The following is a 27,617-nucleotide window of genomic DNA, read 5'->3' as shown; positions in this document are numbered from 1 at the left end:
TTGGGACATTTTTTTAAAACCACTACACTTGTAACAAAAAGCACTCTGTGGTACCTTCCCTCAAGAACCCACAGGCATTCCCTGACTCCCAAAGGTCTCACTCACCATCTTTGTTTCAACTTTGTGTTAGTGCAAGTGACACACATGCAGAATAACTACACCTTGAACTTCCAATTTTGCTCAGTCAGCCCCTCAGTCAGAAGGGGAACAGTGACTGTTCTGCCTATGCTATGCTGCATGTTCAGTTAGGTGTAGTAAATATATTTTGACTTCCTATGTTTTCAATCTATCAAGAATTCACTGGGACATAATCATATTGGAAGTTGAGGAGAATCTATATTTAGGAGGAAATGGGACTTTCTATATATCTAACATTTAACTAGCTGTCAGGTGATCATGTTTAAAAACAAGGGAAAGCCCTGCTAGATATGGCTCTAAAAATACATTTGGACTGAGAGGTGCCAAGTCATGAGCTGAATTGGTGGGTCACAGCAGACCCCATACCTGCACAATGGGGTGTCCTCCAGCTGATGCTTTCACGGCCCCCCGGCTGCCTTCTGTCTCATAGTGAGCTCTGTGATGGGACTTGGGCTGTACCTCAATCCGCAGTTCATAGGGACCAGAGTGAGATGGCAGCTGCCAGTCGAGGGCAGGTAAAGATGGGCTGCAAAGGAACGGAAGAGAGTTAGGTACAGATAGACACGGAGACAGTTTCCTGTGCTGTGTTTGAGGTGCCATCACTAGATCAGCCTTCACCACTTTTATTTAGCATCCTGGTGGGGACAAAAGTTTCTGTAAGGCCATGAGTACTGTATCACCATTTTGGTCACAGCTTCTGGTGTTTTATGAACAAGAGAAATCAGCCAGTTTTTTTTTTTTTTTTAATGCTAACAGAAGCTGATATCCATAGTGATAGAGGAGACAAGCAGAGACTGCTAGCCAGGGAAGTCACCTCTGGGATATAGGGCTTTGGTAGGGGTCACCCTCCTCAGGGAAAGCCGTGAGAGGCATGCACAGTCAACTGGGGCTCTGGGAGCAGTTCCCCCTGCGATGCCAGGTTACAGGCTGGCTTGTTCAGCAGACCTGAGTGAAGGAAGATGAAACTGCTCGGCCCACCCTCTCTGCTCCTATCTGACATGGCCAGTGCCTCCACTCCAATTTGAACACGGCACACTTGTGTTTGTCACCATGTTGGCACAAGCTGGACCACCTCTATAGGAATTAGGCCCACAATCATGGGGCAACAGGTGCACTGAGTGTCTGCATCTGCCCAGAAGAGAGGAGTCATGATGGCATGAGGCTGGCCCATCTGTGGTGCCCACCATGTCTTCAGAGCAACAGTACAAAAGGGACAGGTTTCCTGATTCGGGAAGTGCTACCATGCACTCAGCAGCTGGTACTGTGCCTGTCAGGGCCATTTCCTGTATAGGGTTATCGGAGTCACATACCCAGTTTCCGGCTGCTCTGTCAGGCGGAAGGAAGAACAGTAGAGCGGAGGCTTGGCCAAGAGGGTCCTAGGGAAGGTGCCCCATGGGAGCTAAGCAGCCCCCTGCTGCTGGCAGATGAGGTGGCTCAGGAGCTGTAGGGCCACTATCCTCAGAGACAGAGTGCGTACCCAGGTTTCAGGAACACTGGGAAATATACCACATCTGAACACCAGTGTGCCATCTCCACCGTATCTCCTACATATGCATATGAGATCAAGCTGACTGATCTTTCCAGAAAGACTATGCTTTGTTATGAATAGAAAAAGGAACAAGGGCTGGAGGGATGGCTTAGCAGTTAAGAGCACGAGTTGCTCTTGCAGAGGACCTGGGTTTGAATCCCAGCACCCACATGACGGCCAGCAACCATCTGTAGCTCCAGTTCCAGGGGATCCGACGCCTTCTCTGACCACCTTGGGCATTGCACAACATGGGTACACTCACATACATGCAGGCAATATACTCATATACATAAGGTAAAAAAATAAAATAAAATATTTAAAAAACAGAAAAAGGAATAAAAACAAAATTCACCACAAAAAGAACTGGACTCCTAAGGAATTAAAAAAGAAAGATGGAGGGAGACTGAGACAAAGAGGCTGAGAGAGAATGATAAAATGAGAGGCAGGAAAAAGGATGAGGGTCAGCCCGGGGCTTCCTAATCTTGTGAGGCCAGCCAGGTTTCCTGAAGGTGAGGGGTTAAGCCCTCTGCACCTACTACACAGGAATGATTTTGTGCCAAGAGTATGCTCTTCAGTCACATGATGTGCAGCACAATACATATACAGCTGACAGTAACACACTGACAAAGCACTGTAATCTAGACATTTAAGATTGTCAACTCTTGTCGGAAATTTTTAGCATGAATCTGACAGCTCTGCAACCCTACAGTCTGGTACCGTGGGTCAGAGAAGGGGCTCAGGCTGGGGAAGGGAAGTTGAATAGATACCATCTGCCCACTGCTGCCCTCCTGGGGTCTGATCTTCAGGGTGCCATCAGGAGTCTGCTGCCTATAGAGGGGTTCTCTGACAACAGGCCCAGTGACTGGGATTTGCCTGCTAAAGATGTACACTCAGGACTGATCCAAACTTTGTGCTTCAAACACGCCTTCAAGTCAGTCCCATCTTTTAAAGAATCAAATGGCGCAGGTCCCCAAGATCCCCTGATTTGTACAAATGGGAATCATTTGGCATTACCTACATACTTTAAAATTCCTCATCACATACTAGCAATTCAGAGGCATTATCTAAACAACTGGGTGTGGATGTGCAGGCACTTTACACAAAATAGGGTATGTCTTCACAAAACAAAATGTGTAATTGGTATCTTTTTTTAAAAAAAAGAAAGATCATATTTTGGGCATCTTACCTATAGTTCGAAATACTGTTTAATCACAGTATCACATTTTATCACAGAAACAGTTACTATTCTATGGCTAGACTTTGAGTAGTGCCCCATCTAATGCTATCATAAAAACCAGTGATTTTGAAGTCCACATAGTTAAATCAGGGACCATATCTCGATCCCTCTCTCTGAACAAGGTCACATTTTGGATTCCTGAGGCATTAGCCTATTGCTTCCATGAGGAAGGAGGAACCCCTCTCTCCTCAACTGGTCAAACATGAGCTGGATGTTTTCACTGTCTCCAGAACTATTCGCCCAGAAATGATTTCATGTGCTGCTCTTTGCACCTTCCGTGCAGCAAAACTGAAAGCAGTGCATGGAATATGAAGAATATATTGGATGAAAACAATACTTCTGATCCACCAGAAGTAAAAACTTCTGGAAATATCTGCCCCCCAAACATCTGCTTGATTTCTGATCTGCATTTTATTGAAGACCCTGTGAGGCCCCAGGACACTTCCCATGACCTGAGGGCTGGCCTCCACCCTAACAGAGGCTGGCCACTTGTCCCATCCACCTCTGTCGGTACTGTCAGATACTACATGTGACTGGCACCTTCTCTGAACCTGTTCTAAATGGTCATCTATGAAGAACAACCTCATGACATCATAGAGGGGGTACCAGGCCTTGTCAACTCTATGTGACAGACAAAAATCCTGTACAGAATAGGATTGCAATAGAATACAGGATAAAACATAAGTGCAGATCTGGAGATGAGTAGCCCTGAGCTGGGCCATACTGTTGGCTAGAGCTTATTATTAAGCTTGGGGATCTAGAACCTGTCCTCCATGCCCTAGTAGCTCAAGTGCCCCACTGTTCTCTCAACCTATTCCAAACACACACCCAGAGGTTTTATACAAATTACGTTTTTCTGAATTCTTTCAAGGAAATTTTTTCAGAACCCTTCCTTGATTCTGAGATCCTGAGGGCCTCAGATCACAAAGCAGTGTGCCCTCAGGCTCTAGTGTGTACAGGAACCAAGCTAACGCAGCCTTCACGAAGGGGGTGGAGGGCCAGAGGGGTAGGCTGAGTGGGAATGACTGGCAGCCTCCCCTGATAACCAGGCAAGTCAGACCTTCCACAGTGCTTAGCACGTGGGCGTAATGCAGGGAGAAGCCACCAGCTCTCCTGTTTTGAATCATTGTTCACAGTGTCCTTTCCCACGAGAAAGGGCTCCACCTCCCACTGACAGGAAGTTAAGAAGATGCTGCTGTGAGTGTACAGGTCACAATCACAGGGACTACCCCCACACTGGATCCCAAACCTGAGGCTACAGTGGGCTCACATTTCCTGGTCCCTGTCTATACCAGGTCCACAATTTCAGCTCTGTTGCCTCTAAGCATCTCTGACTGATGCATGAGGGGCATGAGGCTCCTGAGGAGCTCATCTCCCCATCTGGCCACTGAGGATTGCCAGCACTGTCTCCCTTCCATGAAAACCTGCACGGCCTCGGTAACACCACAGCAAAGCTACTCAGGGGCACACAAGGGACGTGTCTGTGAAATCCCAGCTCCTATTCCCATCCTACAAGTACCAATCTCTTCCTTGGAAACTCTTTACGTGAGTTCCTAGGTGAGGTGATAGTGTCATAATCACCTTTGAAAGCTAATTTCCTGTCTTATGCACATTGGGACATTTACATGAAGTGATAAGATGCCCACGTGTGCTCAGAATGATGGGTGAGCATAGGGGAAGCAAAGGACAAGAGCCAGGCCCATCTGAACATTCAGAAAACAGTTTTCCAAGATGAAGCTTCACTTCGTGTTTGTTCTCTGAGCTCTGCCTTTCGCATTTCCACTAGTACAGGGACCCAAGGATCCCAGGGTCAAGCTAACTCCAGGAAGAAGCACAGGTACTACCTGCAACGAAACCTAAACGGAGGCTGGGCAGAGGACAGCTAACTACTGCTAAGGTATGTCAAGGCCACATAGTTATCTCACCCTCTCAAGTTTCTCAGCCACTTCTGAAGAGGGGTCCAGGGCAAGGCCACTCAGCCAGTCAGGCAGCTCAGCCCAGGAGCCTCAGAGCAACCCTGTGTGTGTCGGCGGGGGGGGGGGGGTCACTCTGTCTTTGAGATTACAACAGTCATTGAACACTCAGTTATCCACAAAGGACCTGAGTATCTGCTCCTACAGACATACACAGGCCACTGACAGCGGGGGGGGGGGGTTCACTCTGTCTTTGAGATTAAAACAGTCATTGAACACTCAGTTATCACAGAGAGACCTGAGTATCTGCTCCTACAGACATACACAGGCCACTGACAAATCACAGAATCAGAATCCAGAGAGGCCCAGGAGCCACACCAACCTGAGGGCAGAAGAGTCAAGTGACACCTTAGAGGGCATCAGCAAATTCCATATGGGGATGTGAGTGTGCGAAACAACCTAAGCAAGGAAGAAAAGGAGAGGAAAGTAAAACATGGAGTTATGAAGTAACTGCCTGCCAACTGCAGCGGGAGGATTCACCCAGACCCTGGTTCCAACAACCACTAAGAAAATTCCAAATTGGGGCGATGTAAACACTGATCTGAGATCAGGCTGACTTTACATGAGTTCCTATGCAGGGTGACAGTGTCATAATCAGCTTTGAATGCTGAGTTCCTGTCTTATGCACATTGTAACATTTACATAAAGTGAAAAGACCCCCACGGGCAGTCAGAATGATGGGTGAGCATAGGGGAAACAAAGCCAGGGACCTTCAGGCCAGGAATCCATGTTTAAAATGTTTTGCATTGGAAAGTGAAAGACCTGAAACACTTTTCAGTAGAAGCTTGGAGAGTTGGAGCTGAAATGATCACTGTGGTAGCCTGTTACAAGGTTGTTGTTTCTTTTTTATTACACACACATATACGTATATGTATATATGTACATATATATAATTATACAGTAAAGAAACCAGTTTGTATATCAAAGAAAATAATAAATGTTTTTTTGTAATTTCTGTGTTTATATCTGTGTGTGTTCATGTATGTGAGTGCAGGCACACATGTGCCATGGAGTGGGTATTGTTCACTGCTGCATATGCCAGGCTCACTGGGCCATGAACTCCCAGGGAGAATCCTGCCTCTGCCTCTTGTTTCATTGTAGGAGCAATAGGATCACAGGCAAGGCTACGCTCAGTTTTATGTGTATCCCAGGATGCAAACTCAGGCCCCCATGCCTATGCCAACTTTCACCAAAAGCCCAGCTACAGGTACAAGAACTTCAGAGTAATTCCTTCTATGTGAGCTTTCCTGTGTCTAAACCCAGAGGGGATGCAGTTTGGCTTAAACAGTTTGAGTAAAAAATCCTTTCAGCTCAGTATCTTCCATGGCTAAAAGCCCTATGTGCTCTTATCTTATAGAGAAAACATGAAGGCTATTTATGCTTCTGTAGTCCTAAGACCCATGAAGGTACAAACCCTAAAGTTTGTCCACATGAAAGAGAATGGAAACAAGTTACAGAAAAACAAAAGCATCAACTTTGTTCTCAGTCAGTAGTCCAAAGCCTCCATATTGTTTAGTTGTTTGGGGTTTTTACCTTTAGTTAAGAAAGAGAAAGAGGAAAGGAGGGAAAGAAAGAGGGGAGGAGGAAAGGAGAGAACAAGGAAGGAAGCAAGGAAAGAGGGAGGGAGGAAAGAAGGGGAAGAGAGGGCTACTGAAAGCTATCAGTGCATTTCTCAGCGCGTTCAGCACAGCCTGGGTCCCAAGGGCTTCATCTGTCCATTCATCCAAGGCCAAGCCCAGGACCACACAGCAACGCTGTCAAGGGTGCACATCTGGGCCATAACTTCCTAACCTCCGGCCTGAGAAAGCCTGCCTCACCCAAGGAGGGGGTTGGTCTTCCTGGAGAAGGGCCAGGGCAAAAGAGGACAGGTGGCCACAGCAGACAAAATGGAGATTCTAGCTGATGACCTGATGGGGATCAGGGTGTCTGGGTGATGTCTCCCCTGCTCTACTGGAATCTGAGTGTCATCTCTGCACAGGATTCCCAGCTACCCAGGCCAGGTTCCTGAGACCCTGCCTTCCCTACACAACTGGGAGGGCCTCAGGGATGACAGGCTATGACTCATGCCCTGATAGCCAAGCCCCTTAACAAAATTCTTCCTTTTAAGCAGCAAAGGGTGGGAGTAGGAGTCAGGCCTCAGCAGGAACATCTTGGAATCACCTAAGGGTTCTGGCCCACCATTGTCATCCTTGTCTGCAGGACAGGTGTTCTAGACACATCACTAATAAGTGATTCCTCTCTACATTCAAGGGGAAGACAAGTGTCCAGCAGGGGCCCCACCCTCAGGTATAAGCAGGAATGGGAAAGGCAAGGACCCAATCTCCAACTTTCCTGCCCAGGGGTGAGCTCAAGACAGAGGAACTGTTCTCTGCCTGCCTCCACCTTTTGTGGTCTAGTCTCCACCACAATGAGTGTGCAGTACAAACCTCACCCTGCTCTCCCAGGACTTACAACAGCTCAATAGCAATGGCCTAGGGGCTAGTGTTCTACTCTGTCCTCCCCCCACCCTAGTCCCTGTGTTGGTCCAGTGACTGTTGGGCACAGGGCAAAGAATACTAGGGTCTCTTGCCTAAAAGAGAGGCCAGAGCCCAATGGGCAGGCAGCCCGCCCCTACAACAGAAAGCAGAGTGCATGCCTAGCTCAGGAGATCAAGCCAAAGTCACAGATCTGGAACTTGCAGGACACAGGCAGCAGGCATGTGTGTGCACACATGTGCATGCATGTATATGTGCATTCATATGTCTGCATGTCTATGTGTGTTAAAACTACAGATTCACAGACTTCATACATTGACTACTGTCTGAGATTCTACCAATGAGGGTGTGGGACATTTCCAAGAAAGCACTTCTGTTTTTTTTGTTTTTTTTTAATCTGCTTCATGCTTCACACAGATCTATATACTCACCCTCAGTCCTCCCCTACTCCAAACATCCCATGAGCCTCCTCCCATGCATTTGGAGCCCAGGCATTGCCCTCCCAGACTTGTTACTGCATCATTGTTCTGATCACACTTGCTTCCTGCCACCTGGGTGGGTGGAGACCAGAGCTAGGCTGAACATCTAGGCCCCAGCAGACCTGTCCCCTAGGCCCCAGCCCAGCCCCAAAGGAGAGCATTAATATCAACCTGTTTCATGCTGGAGAACAAGAAACAGAGAAGGAAGGACAGATGGAGAATGTTTCCCAAGAGGACTTCCCTGGGAGAGGAACTGGGCAGCCCTTCCTGCTCCCTCTGCCCTGGGCAGGTCCAACTTTTGCACACCCTGCATTTCTCTTAAGCACCCCTCCTTTCTCTACTATACTTGCCTTTCTCCAGCCACTGAGGCACCTTTAGCAGCTGTAGCTAATCCATGCTCACACCACTGACATTTTAGTAATAAAAAAACTTTAGGCCACACCTGCCATGGGTTACTTTTGAGAAATAATAAAAACAGAAACCAAGAAATTGCACATCCCACAAGTGAATTAGGATGGGGCACAAGCAAGTCACAGGACTGACACTTCTGCCCATTTGCTTTCCAAGTAATGCTGGATAGTCACTGGTCAAGCTCTGAAAGTTAGCATAATCTGTTTCATGTGATGCCCACCTACAGGGCAGCCACTGCCATTAAGAGGCATTTAAAGCAAGGTTCCTGGTTTCAGCTGCAATGCTCTGAGCTGCCACAAGTACAGATAGCTCTCAACCATCATAGGCGTGGAGCAGTCTGGCCACCTTATCCTGCCTGTTGTTGAAGTAACACCTGCATTCACAGCTGCCCTTTGTCCTCACGCCAGGAAAGGCCTTAGGAGCAGCTGCTTTCAGCAGCAGTGTGGGCTTCAAGTGGCCAGAGCGTCACTGTGGTGACACACATCTACGGTGACACAGCCAGTGGCTGTGGCCCACCTCCTCTTCCTGGTGCTGGTTAAAAACAAGAACACCACCACCTCCAATTATGCTGGTCTGTTCTCCATGCCTGCTACCTCCAGCATGTGATCGTACATGCCCAGTCCTCCTGGAAGGGGGAACAGTGACCTTATGCTCATCTTACATGACAAGCATAGGCTGTAGTCAGATATGGGGAACTCAAGAGTGGTGTCTGACTATGACGACTACACTATACTTGAGAGCAGGAGCTGGAGCCTCACAGCTTCCTGTTTTTTAAGTGTGTCTAGACAGCTCCATGTGTTGTGGTCTCACAGCCTGAGGTACCCCCCGGCAATGAGCCCCTCAACCCTGTGCCTGAGTCATTGTTCCAGTCCGGGCTTAGAGACTTTCAGTCCATTGGTACTGCTGACTGCCCAGAGATCCTCTGTCCTAGAGTTCTGGTTCTAGCAAAAATAAGGTCATCACGGGACGCCAATGTCTGTACATGGCCTGGGACTTTGGACACAATCACATTCATCTACATGGGTAAGCCAGGCATTTGCACAGGACTCAAGGTCTGCACCATGCTCATCCTGGAAACATGGGTAGATCTTGCTCTGGAAGCAATAGCCTAAGCAGCAAGGACAAAACTGGGTGGCTAGCTCCCAAGCCTATGGAGGAGCAAAGGTGCATGGTTGCTCATACACCAAACCGTCTAGCCATGTTCCCATCTGAGGAATGTATTCATATGATTGACGTGTCCCAAGAGAAACCTCTTCCAATAACTGGAACCCCTGCACCCACAAAGCAGGCCAGATCTGGTGGGTAAGTCCACACGGCTACATGGTACCCTGTCAAACCTAAGCCACATGATGGGGCAAAGTCCTCCCTTTGTCTACAGGGTCCTAGACTGAGAAAGATCTGTAGTAGTCCCTGGTAGGTGGGACTTTAAGGCACACAATCCTACACTACACAGAGTTCCCAGCTACTCTACCAAACATAGCAATACTTTTGTGTCAGTTCGGCTACCAGAGGAGACTTGAAATTTTCTTAATTTTTTAATTTTTGGTTTTTTGAGGCAGGGTCTCCCTATAGCCCCATCTGGCCTAGAACTTGCTATATAGACCAGGCTGATCTCACGGAGATCTGCCTGTCTCTGCCTCCCAAGTGCTGGCCAGAATTAAAGGTATGCACCACCACTTATAGCTCAGAAGAGACTTTAAAGGAGATCATAAGAAAACATACCTGGGGCCTTGGAGATAGCTGTTAGTGAAGTGATTTACTTGCAAGCATAATGACCTGAGTTCAGTCCCCAGAACCCACATAAAATAAAGCAAGACAAGATGGCACATGTATGTGATCCCAGTGCTGTGGAGGCAGAGATAGCTGGATCCCTGAGGGTTGCTAGCCTAGCCTACTTGGCAAGCTCCAGGCCTGGAAGAGACCCTATCTCAAAAAAGGGTGGATTAGCCTGATGAATGACAGCTGAGGTTTTTCTCTGGTCTCTACATGCACATGTGCACATATGCACATATGTACACACACACACACACACACACACACACACAGAGAAAGAGAGAGAGAAGCCTATCATGACAGATAAAAAAACACACCTGCTCAAGTCTCAAAGAAAATAAGCCCCATTGCTTTGAAACTAAGAATTATATATTAGAAGTAAGCAATTATTTCTCAATCAAGTTTCATCCCTAGGCAGAGACAGTGCTCCACAGGCAGCCCCATTGTCACTAATGAGCACTTCCCACAACTTTCCTCAGATGAAAACATGTGAGCAGGAATCTGACTGCTTGGTCTGTGGTCACTGGTACACGTGGTCTTGAACACTTCCTTCCAGCCAGAACTTTAAGCAGTTTGGAAAATCTCAAAATTGGAGATTCATGAAGGTTTCAGGGCCAGAACACTCCCAGACCTGGCTGAGAACAAGATCAGGCACAGCTACCTCCTCCCCCTAGACATGAAGTGGCATTTTGATTATTCTAAGATTGGCAACATTTAGGGTCTTGATGGTTGGACTTAAAAAGTCTGAACACAAAGCCACAAAGATTAGAGTCATCCTATTCTCCCCAGAAAGGCAGAAGTACATGAGTTCTCCTTTCTCCACAAAATGCTCAAAGGAAAACCAAGGCCCAACATCCTCCACACCAATAGAGCTTCTGTTTTCGCAGTCTCCTTGAAGGCTTAGCTGAGATACCAGGCTAATCTTCCAGTTAGCAATAAATGTGGTAAGGCCTGTTCTTCAAACCCCAACTGTGACCCAATACCAGGAGCAAGCATCCAACATCCCAGTCCCCCAATACCAGTGAAGAGGCACAGAGGAAGGAACTAAACTGAGGGCCATAAGATGTTGCAGGGTGTTCCACATGTAGCTCCCAAGTCTTAAATGCTAGTCTCATTACCCCAAAAGCTAGAGAAGGCAGTCCCGTTCTCTAGAGCAAGTGGGTTCTTACTCTCTGGGTACTGCAGCGCCCCACAGTGTCCCTCCCCAGGGAGACCTGGGTTTAGTCCTGCCCAGAGCCCCCTGCTGCCCTCCCAGTGTTGTACAGGGCTCATGCAAAAGGCTGACCCCATGGAGCAAAGCAAGTCAGGGACATGACAGAAGTAGTGTTTGGGGTGCTAGTCTGGGGGTCAGCTCATTTGGGCTTATATCCTGGCTGTGTCTGGTATTATCAGCCCATTAACAAGGGACTTCAACTCTGGCCTTGACTTTGTCAATGGTCAAGTGGCTGTGCAGAGACCTAACATGACTAATGTTTCTTTATCTGCAAAAGCTTCCCTGGGATGTGGACAGGGTGACAGAGACTTCTTCCCAGTCACAGACCAGACCTATACCTTCCCCATTCCCTGGAGACACCCAGGATCTGTGGCACAGCAGGAAGGTAAGGCCAAGACACTTCCCCACATATCCTCTCAACCTGAGGTGTGGCACCTCCACATGGTGAAGCTGGTGGCATATCTCTGGGATTGAGCAAAGATGTGGTCAGTTCTAAATGCAAGAAGAAACAGCAGGTAGCTACTGAGAACACAAAGTGCATGCCCAAGGCCTACAGCCTGTGGCAGCCTCTCTCCCTCCTCCAGGCCTCTGCCTGGGTGCCTTGCCCGTGCATGCCTCCTGCCAGGTGAGGCTGGCTCTACTAGGTGGAGCTGCTGTGACTGCTCCCATCAGCACAGGGGAAGGCAGTATGTGCAGCACCAGTCACTAACCCTTCCTAGTCAGAGTTCTTTTTAAGACCTAACTCTGGGCCTGGAAAGATGGCTCAGCGGTTAAGAGCACTGACTGCTCTTGCAAAGAATCTGGGTTTGATTCCCAGCACCTACATGGTGGTTATGAACCGTCCTTAACTCCAGTTCCAGGGGACTCTGAAGCCCTCTTCTGACCTCCATGGCATTGCACGACACGGGTGCACTCATATACATACATGCAGGCAATACACTCGTACACATAAAATAAAATAATAATTAAAATATTTTTTTAAAAAGACCTAACTCTGAACACTGCATATTTATTAGAGATAGGGGAGGGAGTAGGAGACTCACACATGCTTAGTGCCTAGAAGGGTGGCCAATGATGAGGTCCCTAAAACAAGGAATGAAATACTATCACCAGGCTGCAACAAGGAAACCAGCTTGGAAGCCAATGAGGACACCAAATTTCCTGCTGGAACAAAGATAGCACTCAAGGAACAGAGGAGTCCTATGATAGGGTACTGGGAATCCTGTGGACAAGGTACTGGGAATCCTATGGACAGGCACTGGGATTCATACTGGCTGATTCACTGGGATTCATATAGACAGTGTACTAGGAGTCATATGGATAGGGTACTGGGAATCATACGTACAATGTACTAGGAATGGCTGTAAAGTGCTTTTTTTATTATTGGCAGAGACCCAGCCATGAAGGTGTTTGCAAAACAGGGTAATCTTATACCCCAAGGTCTGTGTAAGCATCTCCAAGGAGGTGATGCAAGCGTCCTTCAGTCCAAAAGCTCCGCCTTCCTGTGGTTGCCACTTCACTTGCCCTCCTATGTTCTAGAGAAGACCAGGGGTCTCTTGGATTCTGGCTTGGAACCAACCTGCAATCATCATGGGACTGATGAGCCCCTCTAGAGTCCAGAGACGTGGATGTTCTTGGCAGATGTCAGACATCTGGACTAACCACCAGAGCCTTGAGGTAGGCCCCTCAACCCAGGAACCCAAAGACCCACAGGAGCCAGAACGGTCTTCGATCGACTATGTGCCTGCCCCATACTACCAGGATACTGGACTCACAGAGCAGCTATCCAAACTGAAAATTTCCCGATGAGAGTGGCAGGGCATGTTTGGAGAAAGATAAGACCTGGATTTACTGTGACCCATCTACAGGCTCATTTAATCTTATTCCCACTTAGGATAAACTCTGAGCTATTCAGATAACCTCAAAATGCAAGAGGACTTGTTAGACCTTTTGAAGCTAACACTTGTACATATCATCAAAGCCATTGGTATCATCAAGGCGTCCAACATCACAGCCAAAATCTGAAAGAAACAAGGTCTGACATACACTGATTTGAGCATAATACAATTTTCTCATCATCTGAGCCAAGTCGGCGCTGAGTAAAAGCTGTTTGTCAAGACTGACCCACCCCTGGGGGATTTTACTCTTAAAAAAGCAATGGTTCGTGCATAGAAATCTAACTCAACAAACATGCCACTGATGCTATAGACACAATGAAAATGCTTCCACTATCCCCAAACCAGTTCCCTTTTATCTGAATTCTTCATGTAACTTTGTCTTTTTACAAGCAAATCCAGAGATCGTGCTGGGTGAGGATAGTGAAAGATAGTAAGACACTACGAGCCTGTTCTAGAAGGAAAAAAAAATGTTGCCTCACAGAGCTGACCCATGCTCTGACACAGCACAGGTGCTCCATGAAGTTTGGCTCAGGATAGAACAGATGAAGAGACTGCCATTTAGACTTCAGTTCCTTCAGGTTAATCCAAAATTCCCTAGAAGAGGCTGGAGAGACATCTCTTTGATCAAGTGCCCACTGTGCAAGCATGAGGACCTGACTTAGGCTCCTCAGACACATCTAAAATATGGGTGCTGTAGTACTTGTCTATAGCCCCAGAACTGGGGGTAGGGGGAAGCAAATGGATCCTTGAAGCTCATTAGCTGGCCAGCCTAGCCAAATTAGTGAGCTTCAGATTCAATGAAGTGTATCAAGAAATGAGGTGGACAGCGACTGAGGAAGACACCCAAAGCTGACCTCCAACCTTCACATGTGCGCACACACACAAACACGCACGCATGCACAATTCCCTAGAAGCCACCATCTCAAAACTACAGTCAGGAATAAGCTAAAGAAAGTGGCATTTCTAGATACAGGTGTTCTGATGTGCATGCTTTCCTAGCCAGAGAGCGACAGGTACCAGAACCACTCTTTGTGCTGGCACTCTAGGCACATCCCTATCTGTGCTCAGTATCAACAAAAAAGGGGCTCTGCCTGTGCAGAAGGTATTTGTCAATGTTATTACCACCAGGGAGGCTCAAGCAAGACCCCATAACTTCTGTGCTTGTTTCCCAAATTTCAGCAATGTTCAGTTAAACCTTAAATCCAAAACCACGAAATTCTCTCAAATATTCTGTTAGCTTCACACATGTAATTTCTTCAATTGCACCAAGAATTTAGTGTCATTCTTTAACCTGCCCCAGGGGCTAACTGGAGTACTCTGTGCAGAACAGGGAATGGATACCATAAAAATGAACAAAAAGAATCCCCAAAGTGAAGTGACCCCAGAACACTGAGAGTCCCTCGAGAAGAGGATTACAGTGCACTCTTCGATAAAAAGTTCCTTCAGTGTTGGGACACAACTGAAAGCCCCAATAAGGCATTGTGCCAGGGTGGGGGTAGAGTCACACCGTGGGAACTTCTCAGGCCAAATCTTAGGGACAAGCGGGAATGCAGCCCTTTCGGGGACACCGCTGAGTCCCTGCTGCCTGGTGTTTGCCCACTGAGAGCATTCGCGGGGAGGAAGTCCGGCTACTTGATTGTGCTGGTCAAATCACTCTACATTTCATCTCCACTGCCACCTCCAGCTGCCCAGAGCAACCATTAGCGAGTCTATGGAAACCCATCAAAAAGGGACCAGGAAACATATTTTGAGGTGAACCAAAACAGTGGGAAAAGGTGAACTATGACCCCCCCCCCATGGGGTGGTGTTTGTTTGTGTTAGCTCACAGGAATGTCATGGCATCACAGCTATCCCGGGGGCTCTGTGACCACGAGATAAAGACCACAGGATCACAGGCCACTAGGTCCCTGCCAATGCTCCCAAGCAAAGGGAAAAAACAGCAACTGCTTTCTTTCCAGGGCCTACCACAGGCAGGCTGGGATCAGCAGGGAGCCAACTACAGACCACCAGAAACACACAACTTCCCAAGGACGCTTATGCAAAGAGCCCAAGACAAAACTGGGGAATGGATTTTGTGTTTAAAGACATCTTGCTATTTTGCTGGGACATTAAAACAGGCAGTCAGGGGTTGAATTGTGTCCCTTAGAGTTCCAACATGGAGTCCTGGCCCCCAGCACCTCAGAGGGTGACTAAATTGCAGAAAGGACCTTTAAAGGTAATCTATTTGGTATCATTACATAGGGCCCAGATCCAACAGGTCTGGGATCCTTTCAGGAGGCCAGGCATCTGGGCAAAGGGATGACCATGGAGCACAATGAGAGACCACCATTGTGTGCAAGGAAAGGGAATCAGGAGGAGCTAGCCTGGACACACACACCTTTATTCCAGGCTTCCAGTCCTTGAGCCAGGAGAGAACATTTGCCTGGGTATGAAAGGCACCATCTGCAATTCTTGCCACTGCAGCCCCAGCACACCACGCAATGGCTTATTTGACTCTTACCTTTTAAAAAACTCTTAATGCTATGACTCTAGTTATACTTTATGGCATTTCTTATCTCTTGATCTGGAGTTTGATTGTTTGTTATGTGTGACAATGACCCTCACTGTCCCTGAAATGCAAATCATAAAGTGTAGTGCTGGGAGTTTGATTGGGTCGTGTTGAAATATTCTTGGTTTAAGTTAAATGAAAGTCATAATAATAGCACAGGTCTTTATGGATTTTTTTAGGTTCCCAAGTTTGAGCTAAATGATACCCTCGGACACAGCTTGAACTGCCAGCCCTTTCAACCTCCCAAGACAGATGGAGGGACATGGGAAAGAAAAGCAAAGGCTTGGATGTAGCAAGGACAGGTGACACCTCTGTTCTACTTCCCTGTCCTCAGCTTATACCCTATGCCCAAGACAGGAACTATCCCACTTCCCTTTGCTACAAGTTAGAGAAAGGTTCAGCAGAGCCACAGACAGCCTGTCACTACCCCTTCTCTGAGTAGCTCAAGCTAGACATGGTCACATGCCGAGCTGTAGAAGGAAGACCCCAGAAAAGCAAATAATTCTGGAACCAGTGGCCTCCTAGTCACTGCTCATATCTAGAACACAGGCTGCTAAAAACTAGCTGGTTGTGCCCTAATTGAGTCTGACTCTGCCCTGAGGTGGAGGAAATAAGAAAAAATAAAATAAAAATAAAACATTTTTAAAAATAAAAGAGAAATGCCAGGCTTCTGCCATTCCAGGCTATATGAAGGGTCTCTAGGCATCACATGTGCCTCAGCCTGTGGAGACAGTCCCTGCTCTGATGTCACATGTGCTCTCAATGGCCTGAGCAGATATTTTAATACCTCAGATGAAAATTCTGGAGCAGAAACCAGACTGCCAGGGGTCGTGAGTTGCCCACCTGTAAGGAAAGCTGTTTAGTTAAAAATAAAAGCAGTGGGATGGTTAAACGGACCTGTGAATCACGAGAAGCCCTGCATCCCGTAAAAAAGAAAAACCAACAACCTAAGACCAGAGTTTTGTAGCACATTCTAGCTCCCTGTTACCAGACTGCCAGCGAGCACATGCTGGTCTCCTGGGAGGAGGCGACTATGTTGTTCATGGAACACCCTTGAGTTGGCTGCTCTGGGGGACTGTGGAGCAGAGAGCCCATCTGCACCCTGTGCAGTGAAAGCAATTAAGGCAGAGAAAGGAAGTGGGTGAGCAGGAGGCAAAACACACACAGGAGGGTGGCTGCCACTCTGGCTTATTAAAAACACAGTTGTGCATGTGTGATGAACCTGACCGTGGGCAGAACTACGCACATCTCCAGAATTCATGCATTGCAACCCTGACCCTGGCCTCTGGGAATACAACCTCCAAAGAAATAAGGTCTTTGCAGCAATACCTCTAGGGCAGCCCTAATCCAATATTAAGTGGCCTTAGGAAGAGAGCTTGGAGACAAAGACAGGTAAGAGGAGACCAAGGGAACAGTGACAATACCTCAAGTCCCAACATGCCACCAGCTCTAGGGAGAAGTCAGGGAGGTGGGCCTCTCCATCTTAGCCCCTTCCCTGCTGTATGCCCCGCAAACATGGCCAACCCTGGTACAAGGCTGCTTACCTCATGTATGATGTAGGAGATAGCGTCTTGGGCTTTGCCCATTGGTAAGGGGCCTGCGGCACTGACAGGTACTGCTCACAAAAGGCACCTTTCCGAAGGTGCTGGAAGGTGAACTCTTCGGGTGGGAAGTCAGAGGTGGGTGGAGTGGTGCCCAGGTCCTCCCCAGCTGGTTCCACCTTGAGGGCCACTGAGGGTACATGCTCCAGAGCTGTCTTTCGAGACTTGATGGGGACACCGTCACTCAGGTCCAGGCTGCTGTCGGTGGTCAGGGCATTGATGGCTGCCACGATGGCTGAGCTGGTGTACTGGGTGGTGTTGCCAAGCCAGGTGTCTTCGGTTACACTGACCCGAGGGGAGCCGTGGGGGGATGGTGTCGGTGAGTGATGGGGTGAGCAGGAGGTCTGCCTCCCATTGAGGCTGTACTTGCGCTTGTTGCAGGGGGATGTGGGCCGGGAGCTGCGGGCCCCCAGCCAGCTCTCCTCTGTGACACTCGCACGGGGAGAGGTGGATGGGGAGTGCCTTGGGGAGCCCAGCAGGTGGCAGGCACCCAGGCCTCGGGGAAAGCCCTCCTCTGGGTCCGTGGTCTTGGGGGACACACAGGGTGACTGCCATGGGGAAGTCTGGGGGGATGCATATGGGTATGAATAATTAGACTCGTAAGAGGAGGCCTCGGAATTGCAGCTCCTGGAGGATAGGCTGCTGGCTGGGCTCAGGCAGGAGGGGTCTCTGTAGGCCTCCAGGCTGGGCAGGTGCAAGGTAGCTGTGGATGGTGACCGCTTGCAACTAGGAAGCACGTCTTCCACCTCCACATCATGGAAAAACTGGCTGCTGCTGTGGTGCAGGCCCAGGTAAGAGGTAATCTCTATTCGAGGGCTTTCCAGAGCTGGGGCCCCATTGGGCCGAGTGTTGCCAGATGACAGAAAGTACCCTGAGGGCCCACTGTCCACAGCCCTGCCATAACTTGGAGGGTGATTTGCTGAAGGAACAGCTGAGATGCCTGGAGTGGACGTCTGGAGGTCATGGCACGGTGCTGGTAAGGAAGCATGTGCTGTGGGAAGGGGCAGAGCTGAGCTGATGCTGGGGGATGCATAATTGTAGTGTTCTGGAAGGAGAGAGAGAAGAGATGACATGAGGCCAGGGAGCAAGAAGCCCATACTCAGGAGGTCAGTGAACCCAAGACCTGGCTTCAACCCCGAGGGTCCCACGCTGCAGTCCATAGCCTCCCGGCCTCCAGACCCAGGAGCAGCCTCTAAAAGTATCCTGAAATCAGGCCACTCCAAGGCCTCCTGCTTGATTCGCTGTCTAGACCTCATTCTACACCAGCACAGACACTTTCTTCTACTAGACGTCCTTCCTCAAGAGCTACTCAGCTGTCCTTTACTGTCTTCTGCTCTCTACCAAAACTGCATGCTCCAGCAACTGTTGTGATTTTTAAGCCCTAACCCAATACTTTAGTTGCTTTCTCCTGTTTATTTTTTCTCTTTCTCTGGCACATATCACAAGCTAACATGCAGTTTTATTTATCCAACTCTCTGGCTAGTAGAAACCAGGTTCTATGATGGCAAGAATTTTACCTGCCTTAATCTGGCTCATAGCTATCGACAAAGCTTAGTACTGTGCATGGCACATAAAAGGTGTTCACTTTAGCCAGGCACAGTAGTGCACTTCTTTAATTCTAGTACTTTGAAGGCTGAGCAAGGCAGAGGGATTCTGAGTTTCAGGCCAGATATTCATTTTATATCATGGGTGGACAGACTGGTGCATGAGTAGGTGGATGAGGAACAGAAGATGGATGGATGGATGGATGGATGGTGGCTGGACAAACTATGGAGGGAGGAAGAGTGATAGATGGGTAGGCAGAGGTAGCTATGCACTTTAGATATAGGGACCCAGGAATTTCAATAGGTTTTAATAGGTAAGTCACTGTCAGACTGCCCTGATCCCTAGCTACAAAGAAAACACCAAAAGATGGATGGAAACATGATTTCTGGGGTTGCTCTCATGGTGACCTGAGGCTGGCTAGTACCTAGAAATTTGTCTTCCAGAACTTTTAAAACAGAATGGATGATTCTGAGGTACCGCTATGTTTCAGAATCATTATGTACTAATTACACTTTGATAAATACTTTTCAAAAATCATTATTATAATTAGCACTCAACAGGAGAGCCATGCTTCAGATTTCTGATCTGAAAGGCTCTTGGCATCCAGGAGCCCATTAATATATATTTGGAGCTGAACACTTCCAGGGCTCTGAATACAGGAAAACCAGAACATGGAAATCCTAGATCCATACCTGCCTTCAGTGCCCTGCTAGGAGGTATTGTGTTCAAGGACAGCACTGCTCTTTGCCAAGCAGTGCTGGAAACCAACAAGGAATAACTACAGAAACTCAAAGCACCAGGCAGACCCCACAGTATTTTCTAGAAGAAATGAGCCAGGCCCCCAGCAAGGTGCAGAAAGCTTCTGCTATTGCTAACTTCCAGGAGCAGCTCCTTTGCTCTGGTTTTCTAACCTTATTTGTCAGCCCAAAATTCCTCTTTCTAGTAGCCTCTTTCTCCACGAGGTAGGCAAGGGTCCCGTTCCAAAGTCTAGTGAAAGAACATGCTGTAAGTCATCAATTCCAGAGTCCCAATGGCCCTCTGGAAAGGCTAGAGTTGTGGCAAGGAGGAAAAAGGGGAGAGCCTGAGGAATTAGAAGCAACCTGAATGAAGCAGGAACCTGGTGCTGCACAGGCATCTGTGCCTGGTGAACTCTCCAACTAAGGCTGTGGTGGAGGGCCGTTGCCACATGAAAATTCCGCTGCCCAAGCCTAATGCCTAATGTCATGCCCTAAGAAGATAGGAAGCAAGAACTTAATGCTGAAAACAACAATATTCTAAATCACTCAAAATCCTCTTTCCAGAGAAGGTAACATTTCTGAAAAGGAAACAGGATTGATAAACGATAGCATCTGGGGATTTGGACTGGCCTTTTGCTCAGTGCCCAGGCCCAGGCTGTTACTGTGACCACTGGACAAGACTGCACAGCTGTTCACTGTTCCTAACCCTCCCTGAATGTCCAGCTGTGCATCCCAGCCTTGTATAGCAGAGATAGGTCAACCCCAGTGTCTGAAGTGTAGCCCTGTGGAAGATTGAGCAGAGACACAGACTGTCTACTGTACACGATAAAAGCATTGGCCCCAAAGGACACAATAAGCATAGAAAAGGGAAAGCTCAAGCCCAAGGACCACTAGCAGGTCAGCGAGATGAGTAGATGGCATGGGCTCCTCTGTGAAATCACCAATGGAGAAGTCTGAAACAGGTTACCAGGGACCCTGTACAGGAGCAGCAGCATCAAACACCAGGATGCCTGTCCAGACACCATCCTCTCTGCTGTTCTTACCAGAGGTCTGAAGATTCATCTTGGAGGAAGAGGAGGATAAAGGGGAGGAGGAAGAGGGGGAGGAAGAAGGAGGAAAGAAGGAAGGAAAGAAAGGAAGGGTGGGTTTCTTCCTGTAGCTTTGCTGTCCCACACAGGTAACAGTCACAGGGGCAGAGGTCTCCTAGAAAAGCACATTTAGTATTCCAGGGCCCAGAAGATGAGGCCAGGATCTTCCCATCTTCAAGTAAGATGTCAGCTCTTAACTAGTCAGCAAAAGCCAGGGATGGAAGGATGGGGACCCTAAATGTCATTGTGTTATCACAAGGGTGATGTTTGTGTGATTGCTAATTAGAAAATTGGTAGATGGAAGATGAAATTATACAATGATTGGGTAGGACTTAGTAATTTATTTCAACAAATAGTTTTGCTACTATTGGTTTCTTACAGTCAGTTATAACTTAGAAGAATGTCTGCCTCCCTTCACTCCAGATCAGTACTTGACTTCGCCACTGAAGATGGATTTCTGCCTAGGATCTCCCTGATGTACTATACCCTCTGAAACATGCCTTGCTTTAGGAAGTTTCTCTAGTAACTATCACTGTGTTCACATCATCCATGGTCCTTCTGAGATCTCCCAGGGTCTTCAGACATCCATAGACCCACTGCCATTTATATCTGGGTGGCCCCCACACTGGCCCAATCTCCTCATCACCCAAAGGGTCCCTGAGGGACAGGCCATTTGTGCTCTGCTCTCCAGTCTTCTGGGCCTTAGTACCACCAGAGCCCCAAGAAGGGCTCAAACTCAAGACTCAAGGAGCAGCCTCCAGTAGGCACCGAGACACAACACAGGAGGGCCAAGCTTCTGCCAGAGGCACAATTTCTGAGCATAGATCCTCAAAGTGTACATCCTGAGAATGAAAGCAACCATACCCACATGGGTGCTGTGGAGCGCACAGATAGCATCCAGGTGAGATGGCCTCACAGGCACCAGTTCTGAGCAGGTATCAAACATGCTTGGAAAGTCAAGTCACACTGACATTATGTGACCCTATGTGTCTAGAGCCCTCTGCACTATGAATCCCACCAGTGAATTAATGCTCAAGAAGAATGAATTTTCATCTTAAATGAATCCAACTACAGAAGACAGGGAAGTACAAGTCTGAGACTAATGGGAGGCACTGGTGTCATCACAACTGCATACATGCCCAGAAAGTTGAGCTCAGTTCCTCAAGCAGAGGTATGGCTTACAGATCTGGGCCAGCCCTCCACTGGCTCAAGCTGCCAGACCCCAAAGGAGGCACACCTGGGGCTGGGCAGGACCTGGCTTCTGTGCTCCCTGTCTCCTAAGTGAAAGAATCCTATTTACTCCAGCCCCACAGCTGACCATCTTCTGCTGGCTGGGAAGGTAAAATTTGAAGAGTTTTCTAGAAACTCCTAGCAACAAGCAAAGCAAGTCCTGGGCTCTCCTCAGTCCTGCCTTGGCACCTTCTGCAGTTGATGAGGCTAGGACTCCAGCTGCCCAGGGTACTGGAAGGTTCCAGAGGAAATGGCTGGGTCGCAGGCAGAGGGCAGCAGATCTGGCAAGTCTCTGCTAGTCTTTGGGGCTGTCGTAGCAACAGGGTTTCTGAGGCCCAGGAAGGGAGGAAGAAGTAGGTCTTCTCACACCGGGCCTAACTGGAAAGGAAGGAGAGGGTATGGAGCACTGCACATGGGCCCCAAGACATTACAAATGGGGCCTTAAACCAAAATGTTTCAATAAAATATGATTCAACAAGAGCAAAGAAAAATCCATAAAGCCTTTATTTTAAAAACAAAAACAGGACTAGAGATGTAGCTTAGTTGGTATAGCACTTGCTTGTCATGTAAGAAGCCTTGGGTTCCATCCCAGCACCGCATAAATCAAACATGATGGTGCACACCTGTAATCCCAAGACTCAGGAGGTAGAGGCAAGAAGATCAGGAATTTGAAGTCATCACCAGTTACATGGTAAGGCTAGAGCTATATGAGACCCTGTTTCAAAAACATACAAAAACAAAACCGATTCACTAATGCATGGGATTTCCTTAGCCAAACTCCAAAATGAAAGCTTAATGTTCAGAGCCTGAAAAACCTGACTGTCCATGAGAGGTGTGACTGCCTCTCCTCTTAAAGTGACCACTGGAGCAAGGCTGCCCACCATCTCCATGGCAGGCTGATGAGTTCAGTGGAGTTACCTCCCGCTACAAAGTCTGGATGTGAGGGCAAAGCCAGCCCCGTCTCCACCGACTTCCACCTTTACCATATTCCAACTATTCAAAAGGATTAGGCTATAGGGAATGACAGTCTTCCAGTAATTTCCTTAACAATTCCAATATGTTGGGGCTGATTATGTAATATCAGATGCTGCTATGGAGCTTAGTTAGTCACTTGCTGCTGTGCCTGGCAGCCTGGCTCTTACCGAATCAGTCACTAAACTGAAGTGCCGGAGACCACAGAAGAAAAGCACGATGAAAAGCACAGAGCGCTCACATTCAATTACATTACAGAATAGGAAGTAATGAAGGTGTGGTCACCCTCTAGAGGTGCCACAGTCTCTCTTCCTGCTCCTCTAATCTGCAGGTTCTTGGCTCATTTCTCTCAGTCACCCTGCTGCATACAGACAGCACAGACAATGTGGGGTACAGGAGGCGCTGTGCAAACCCAGAGCTCTCATGCTGGCCAGCTCCCAACATCCCCTGCAAACTCGACAAGCCAGTGTTGCCCAAAGTATTTTCTCAGTCTCTGGAATCATTTTCTTCGGGGCTCTACCATGGCATTTCTTCAGAACAGGACATACCATCAAAGCATCTGGTGTATTTCCTCTTAAGACATGCTACAGGAGAGAGCTTGCTGCCCACCATGCCATCCCTACTGATCCAAGGGCTCCTGTTGTGAAATGGACTCTGTAGGTACTCTGGTTTAGGGTGCTTGGCATTTTGCCTAAAGACAAGGTTGTGTGTGTGTGTGTGTGTGTGTACGCACCACACCACATGTATGTGACATGCTCCAATGAACATGGCCGTCACAGCCACCACCAGATCACAGTGTTCACCACACAGAGAACTGACCGCCAACTTCTACCTTGGTTTTAAGGAACACCCCTTTAGCCTTTACCGGGGTTGCACTGCAGGACTTGAAGCTAGAAATAGAACTGGGAAGAGCCTGCCAGCCAGGTCCCGCCCTCCAAGTGCCTGCCCACCCTGCTCTTTCACTCTCATCAGAGCCCACAAGGTTCGGGCAAGGCTGCAAGTTTGCACACACTAGGATAAGACAAAAAAACACAAAGCGGTTCAAGGAAAGCAGAGACCTTGCTGTTTACTTAGCACACTGGGTGGTGCTACCTAATGGGGACGGCACGGGGACTGGGTCAGTCCTGTGAAGTGACAGACAGCAACAGGTTCTGAGGTACTGTCGTGCAACGATGTGCCGAAGGGAGATTTACTGGGGCAGAGAGCTGGACTCGCTGAAGCAGCAACAAACATCACCCAATGTTCCACAAATAAGCTCATGACAGCATGCTTAAGGGTCCTGTGTCTAGCCCACCCCAGTACATCATTCCTCGAAGACCTCCTCCGGGAACATTCCCCCAGTGCCTAACATCATTTTTTTTTTTTTTTGGTCTTTTTGAGACAGGGTCTCCCTGTAGCCCCAGCTGTCCTGGAACTCACTATGTAGACCAGGCTGGCCTTGAACTCACAGAGATCCGCCTGCCTCTGCCTCCCAAGTGCTGGGATTAAAGGTGTGCGCCACCATGCCCAGCCTGCCTAACATTATTTTAAAGCTTCACTTTCATATGCTCTGTTTTCAAGGGATTAAAAACATCCAAGGTGTTCCTGCTTAGCTGAGGGCTTCCTTTGAGAACTTGATACAGAGCTAACATATCTTGCTCACACAGGTAAGTCTGTCCTTGATTAAAATATCTACAGAACTTGAGAGCAGCGAGGCTGATCCCAGGAAAAGCTAGTGTGCTTTTGTGAAAACATCGAACCTTAGCAAACTCAAGGCTCTCCTGGGGTAAGGCCCACCTCTCCTGTGGATTCCTGCTGCAGAGACTGACCAATGTGGGCTCTCCTACATTCTGTTGGGGAAAAAGAAGTCATCCCTCTTGCCAGAAAGGCTTGAGAATAAAGACTCTTCCAAACCCCATCTGAGCAACATCCCTTTCACCAGTATACCATGCAATCCTCTAGCAGAGCCCTGAGGCCGGTAGGCAGAGCCGTCTGTGCCCAGACCCAGGGCCTTGGCCAGTTTCCTCTTGAGTTGCCACTGGTGACAGTACTAGTAGTCAAGCCAAAATAACTTAGAAAACAGGAGCCCTGGGGCGGGAAGCGGCACACCCACCTTCCAGCTGATGAGCAAAGCAGCTATTTCCTGAGCCCCAGAAGGGAGCCCAGGGCCCTGCCTTCTCCCCAGAAGTAGACCCAGGCCCACTGGCTGGCAGGGAAGGGATAATGATGCTGGGCATTGGAACAAAGATCACTCCAGTCTTGCCTTGTGTTCTGATGATTACTTTAAAAATTCTTTTGCTCCCCTCACAAATGGCTATTTGTGCTCAGTATAATCTGTAAAATTCAAGTATTGCTTTGCTTTGCAACCGATCTCAGAACTCTTCATTTATTCATTTATTTAGATCTAGACTCATTCCAGAAATAATAGGAAGCATTAGGGGCTGGATATTTTAATAACAATATAGCCATGTAATACAAATAATGTAATTGAATAATTAATAAATGTAATATAATATTGATAATGAAAGAGGAAAAAAGCTTGAGTATCTCTCACTAAAAACATGAGGATGTAATATGGGTTGTATACAGAAAAAATGTCTTCTAGCACCTTCTCTTGACACTGTAAAAGAGGGGAAAGAGTTCTTTCTAAGCCTGGCCTCCCCTGCCCAGGGCTCTTGCCAGTAGCCTGTGACTCGCAAGCTGGAAGTACTAGACTTGGATGAGGCACCCTGGCTTCTCTAGGTCAGTGACCCATACTTCATAGGGACATCCATAGGCACCCTCTTGCACCTCTCTACAGCTCTAGGGAGTGTTTTGCTCTTGGGACATCATATTGTGATGACTATACCTGGCCTGGGCTTCAGTGAGCTATACCTCTCTACTAGTTCTACTTCAGAACAAAACCATCAGAATCATGTCTGAGCAACATGGCCCACATGTGTAAGGGGAGGACAAATCCCAAACCCACTTGCCACCCAAAACTCTAGGCCAGAAAGGAGCCAGAAACTCACCAAAACCCCTACTCAGTGCCTTCTTCACCAGCAGCCATCCAGACCGACCTCCTGTGTTCTTCACCGAATGAGCCTAGCTGAATCTCAACTTCAGCATCAAGTATTCCAAAACATCTCAGGAAGACACTAGTGAGAGTCACCCATAGCTGCTGTGTCCAGTTTTGAGACAAAGCCTCAGAGGGGTCTAGTGGTACTAAGACCTGCTAATGGTCTGCCTGAGCAGATAAACCCCTTACCCTTAAAGGCTTCCCAATCCTGGGTCTGTGGAAATAACTACCAAGCATGCATCCTCCCTCAAGGGGAAGGGGTATGATGGCAGCCAGAGGGCTGTTCTCGAGCAGTCCACAAGCCTGCAAAATCAATAAACTTAAACCACGATGGAGTGCGCCCTGGATCTTTGTCCTGGTTCCTATTGTTGGGCCCATAGTCAATCTATTCAAAGTAAACTAGCAAGGGAGTCAGAGGAAGGCAGTGAGGCTATTCCCAAGCTGCAGGCAGGGCAACTTGGGAAGGCCAGAGAGGCTATATGCTAGTCCATGGGTTTATCCTTAAAGACAAGGACTTGCTGAGGTCATCATGGGGGGACTATGATCACAGTGAACCACACTCACTGGGGGCTAACTCAGACACCCTAATAAGAGGTGAGAGTGGGAATGTACTGGAGAGAATTCCAGAAGGCTCCATACACTGTCACAATGGGAAGCAATAAGCACGAGAGAAGGCCAAGTCTCCACTTCCAAACCTCAGATCTCTTCCCAACAGTTGTCTCTCTTAGCTGTCACTGACTCCAGACCCCTGAAACTGAGGTCAGGGAAGAGGATGAAAAGAAATCTATCATAGAAGGGGTTAGAGGAAGGCAAATGATGATCATGGGGTGGTGACCACACACCAGGTTGGAACATTCACCTTCAAAGATAACAAGATGTTGGACTTTTTTAAAGGGAGTAGTGAATGCTATGGGAAAAAAAAGAGACACTCTTTACAGAGATAGTAGGTCTCTCCTCACCAAGTGTCTTGTCTGTCCATCTCCACATGGCTGGGACACATACACAGAGGAAAGCACAGGACACTGGGGTTGTGTGCAACTTGGAAGAGAAAGACAGGTAGGGAAAGAGCCAGACTGCTGGGAGGGGGTTGCCCTGGGAAATAGGCTGTCATTATTCCTTGTCGTTGTTGAAGAGTGTCAAGTTTGGGGAGACAGCAAGTTGGTTGCTGGCCTAGCTGGAAGCTTTACTTTTGACAGAGAAGAGAAAATGAAAGACAGCAAAGGCTCTTTTGGACTGAAAACCCAAGCGGTGGAGCCTTCCTGCTGAGGGAGCTGCGGTGTCCGTCAGCGCGGGGCCGGGCCTTCGGGCTCCTGGGCCCCCCAAGCCCCGGAGAGGCCAAGCTCTCTTGGAAAGAGAGGTTTCCGACCGCCCTCTGGCAGCGCTACTGACCATCTGTCCCCAGACTGAGAGGTCCAAGTCCTGTGCCTTCGGACACAGCCTCGGGTAAGGGCCGCCTGGAAGGAGGGGCGAGCCCTCCGGATGCCAGGAAGTGCCTGGCGGCCCGAGCGTGGCCACCTGCGGCCGCCCGGCTCACCCCACAGGTGGCCTCCTGCCTCCTCGCGGCCACAACTTGGTCCGTGTCGCTGCGGGCGGGCAGCAAGGCGCGCAGGCAGGGCGGCGGCGCGGGGTCCCGGCTGGCGCCAGGTTGGGGCGGGCACCGGCAACCTAGGCAAACTTGGGCCCACGGCGGGGTGCAGGCGCCCTTCTCCCCCACGGCTGGACCCACCTGAGGCCG

At 48.5% G+C, this 27,617-nt stretch overlaps 1 protein-coding gene across 4 annotated transcripts in view; it reads right to left on the bottom strand.

Annotated features, from left to right (window-relative positions):
• Nfatc1 (nuclear factor of activated T cells 1) overlaps nucleotides 1-27,617 on the bottom strand; it is a 121,758-nt gene that overhangs the window by 89,106 nt on the left and 5,035 nt on the right. For all 4 annotated transcript variants that reach the window (XM_017802607.2, XM_029554823.1, XM_029554824.1 and 1 more), the window contains exons 2-3: nucleotides 17,217-18,318; nucleotides 505-664 (exon numbers count right to left, since the gene is read on the bottom strand). In XM_017802607.2, coding sequence (XP_017658096.2) covers nucleotides 505-664; nucleotides 17,217-18,318 — 1,262 coding nt within the window. The remainder of the gene's footprint in view (nucleotides 1-504; nucleotides 665-17,216; nucleotides 18,319-27,617) is intronic.

The sequence above is a fragment of the Nannospalax galili genome, unplaced genomic scaffold (genome assembly GCF_000622305.1).
Source record: "Nannospalax galili isolate Female #2095 unplaced genomic scaffold, S.galili_v1.0 scaffold243, whole genome shotgun sequence".
In the NCBI taxonomy this organism is placed as follows: Eukaryota; Metazoa; Chordata; class Mammalia; order Rodentia; family Spalacidae; genus Nannospalax; species Nannospalax galili.
Note: the sequence above shows the minus strand (reverse complement) of the source record. Positions and strands in the feature narration are given on the sequence as shown.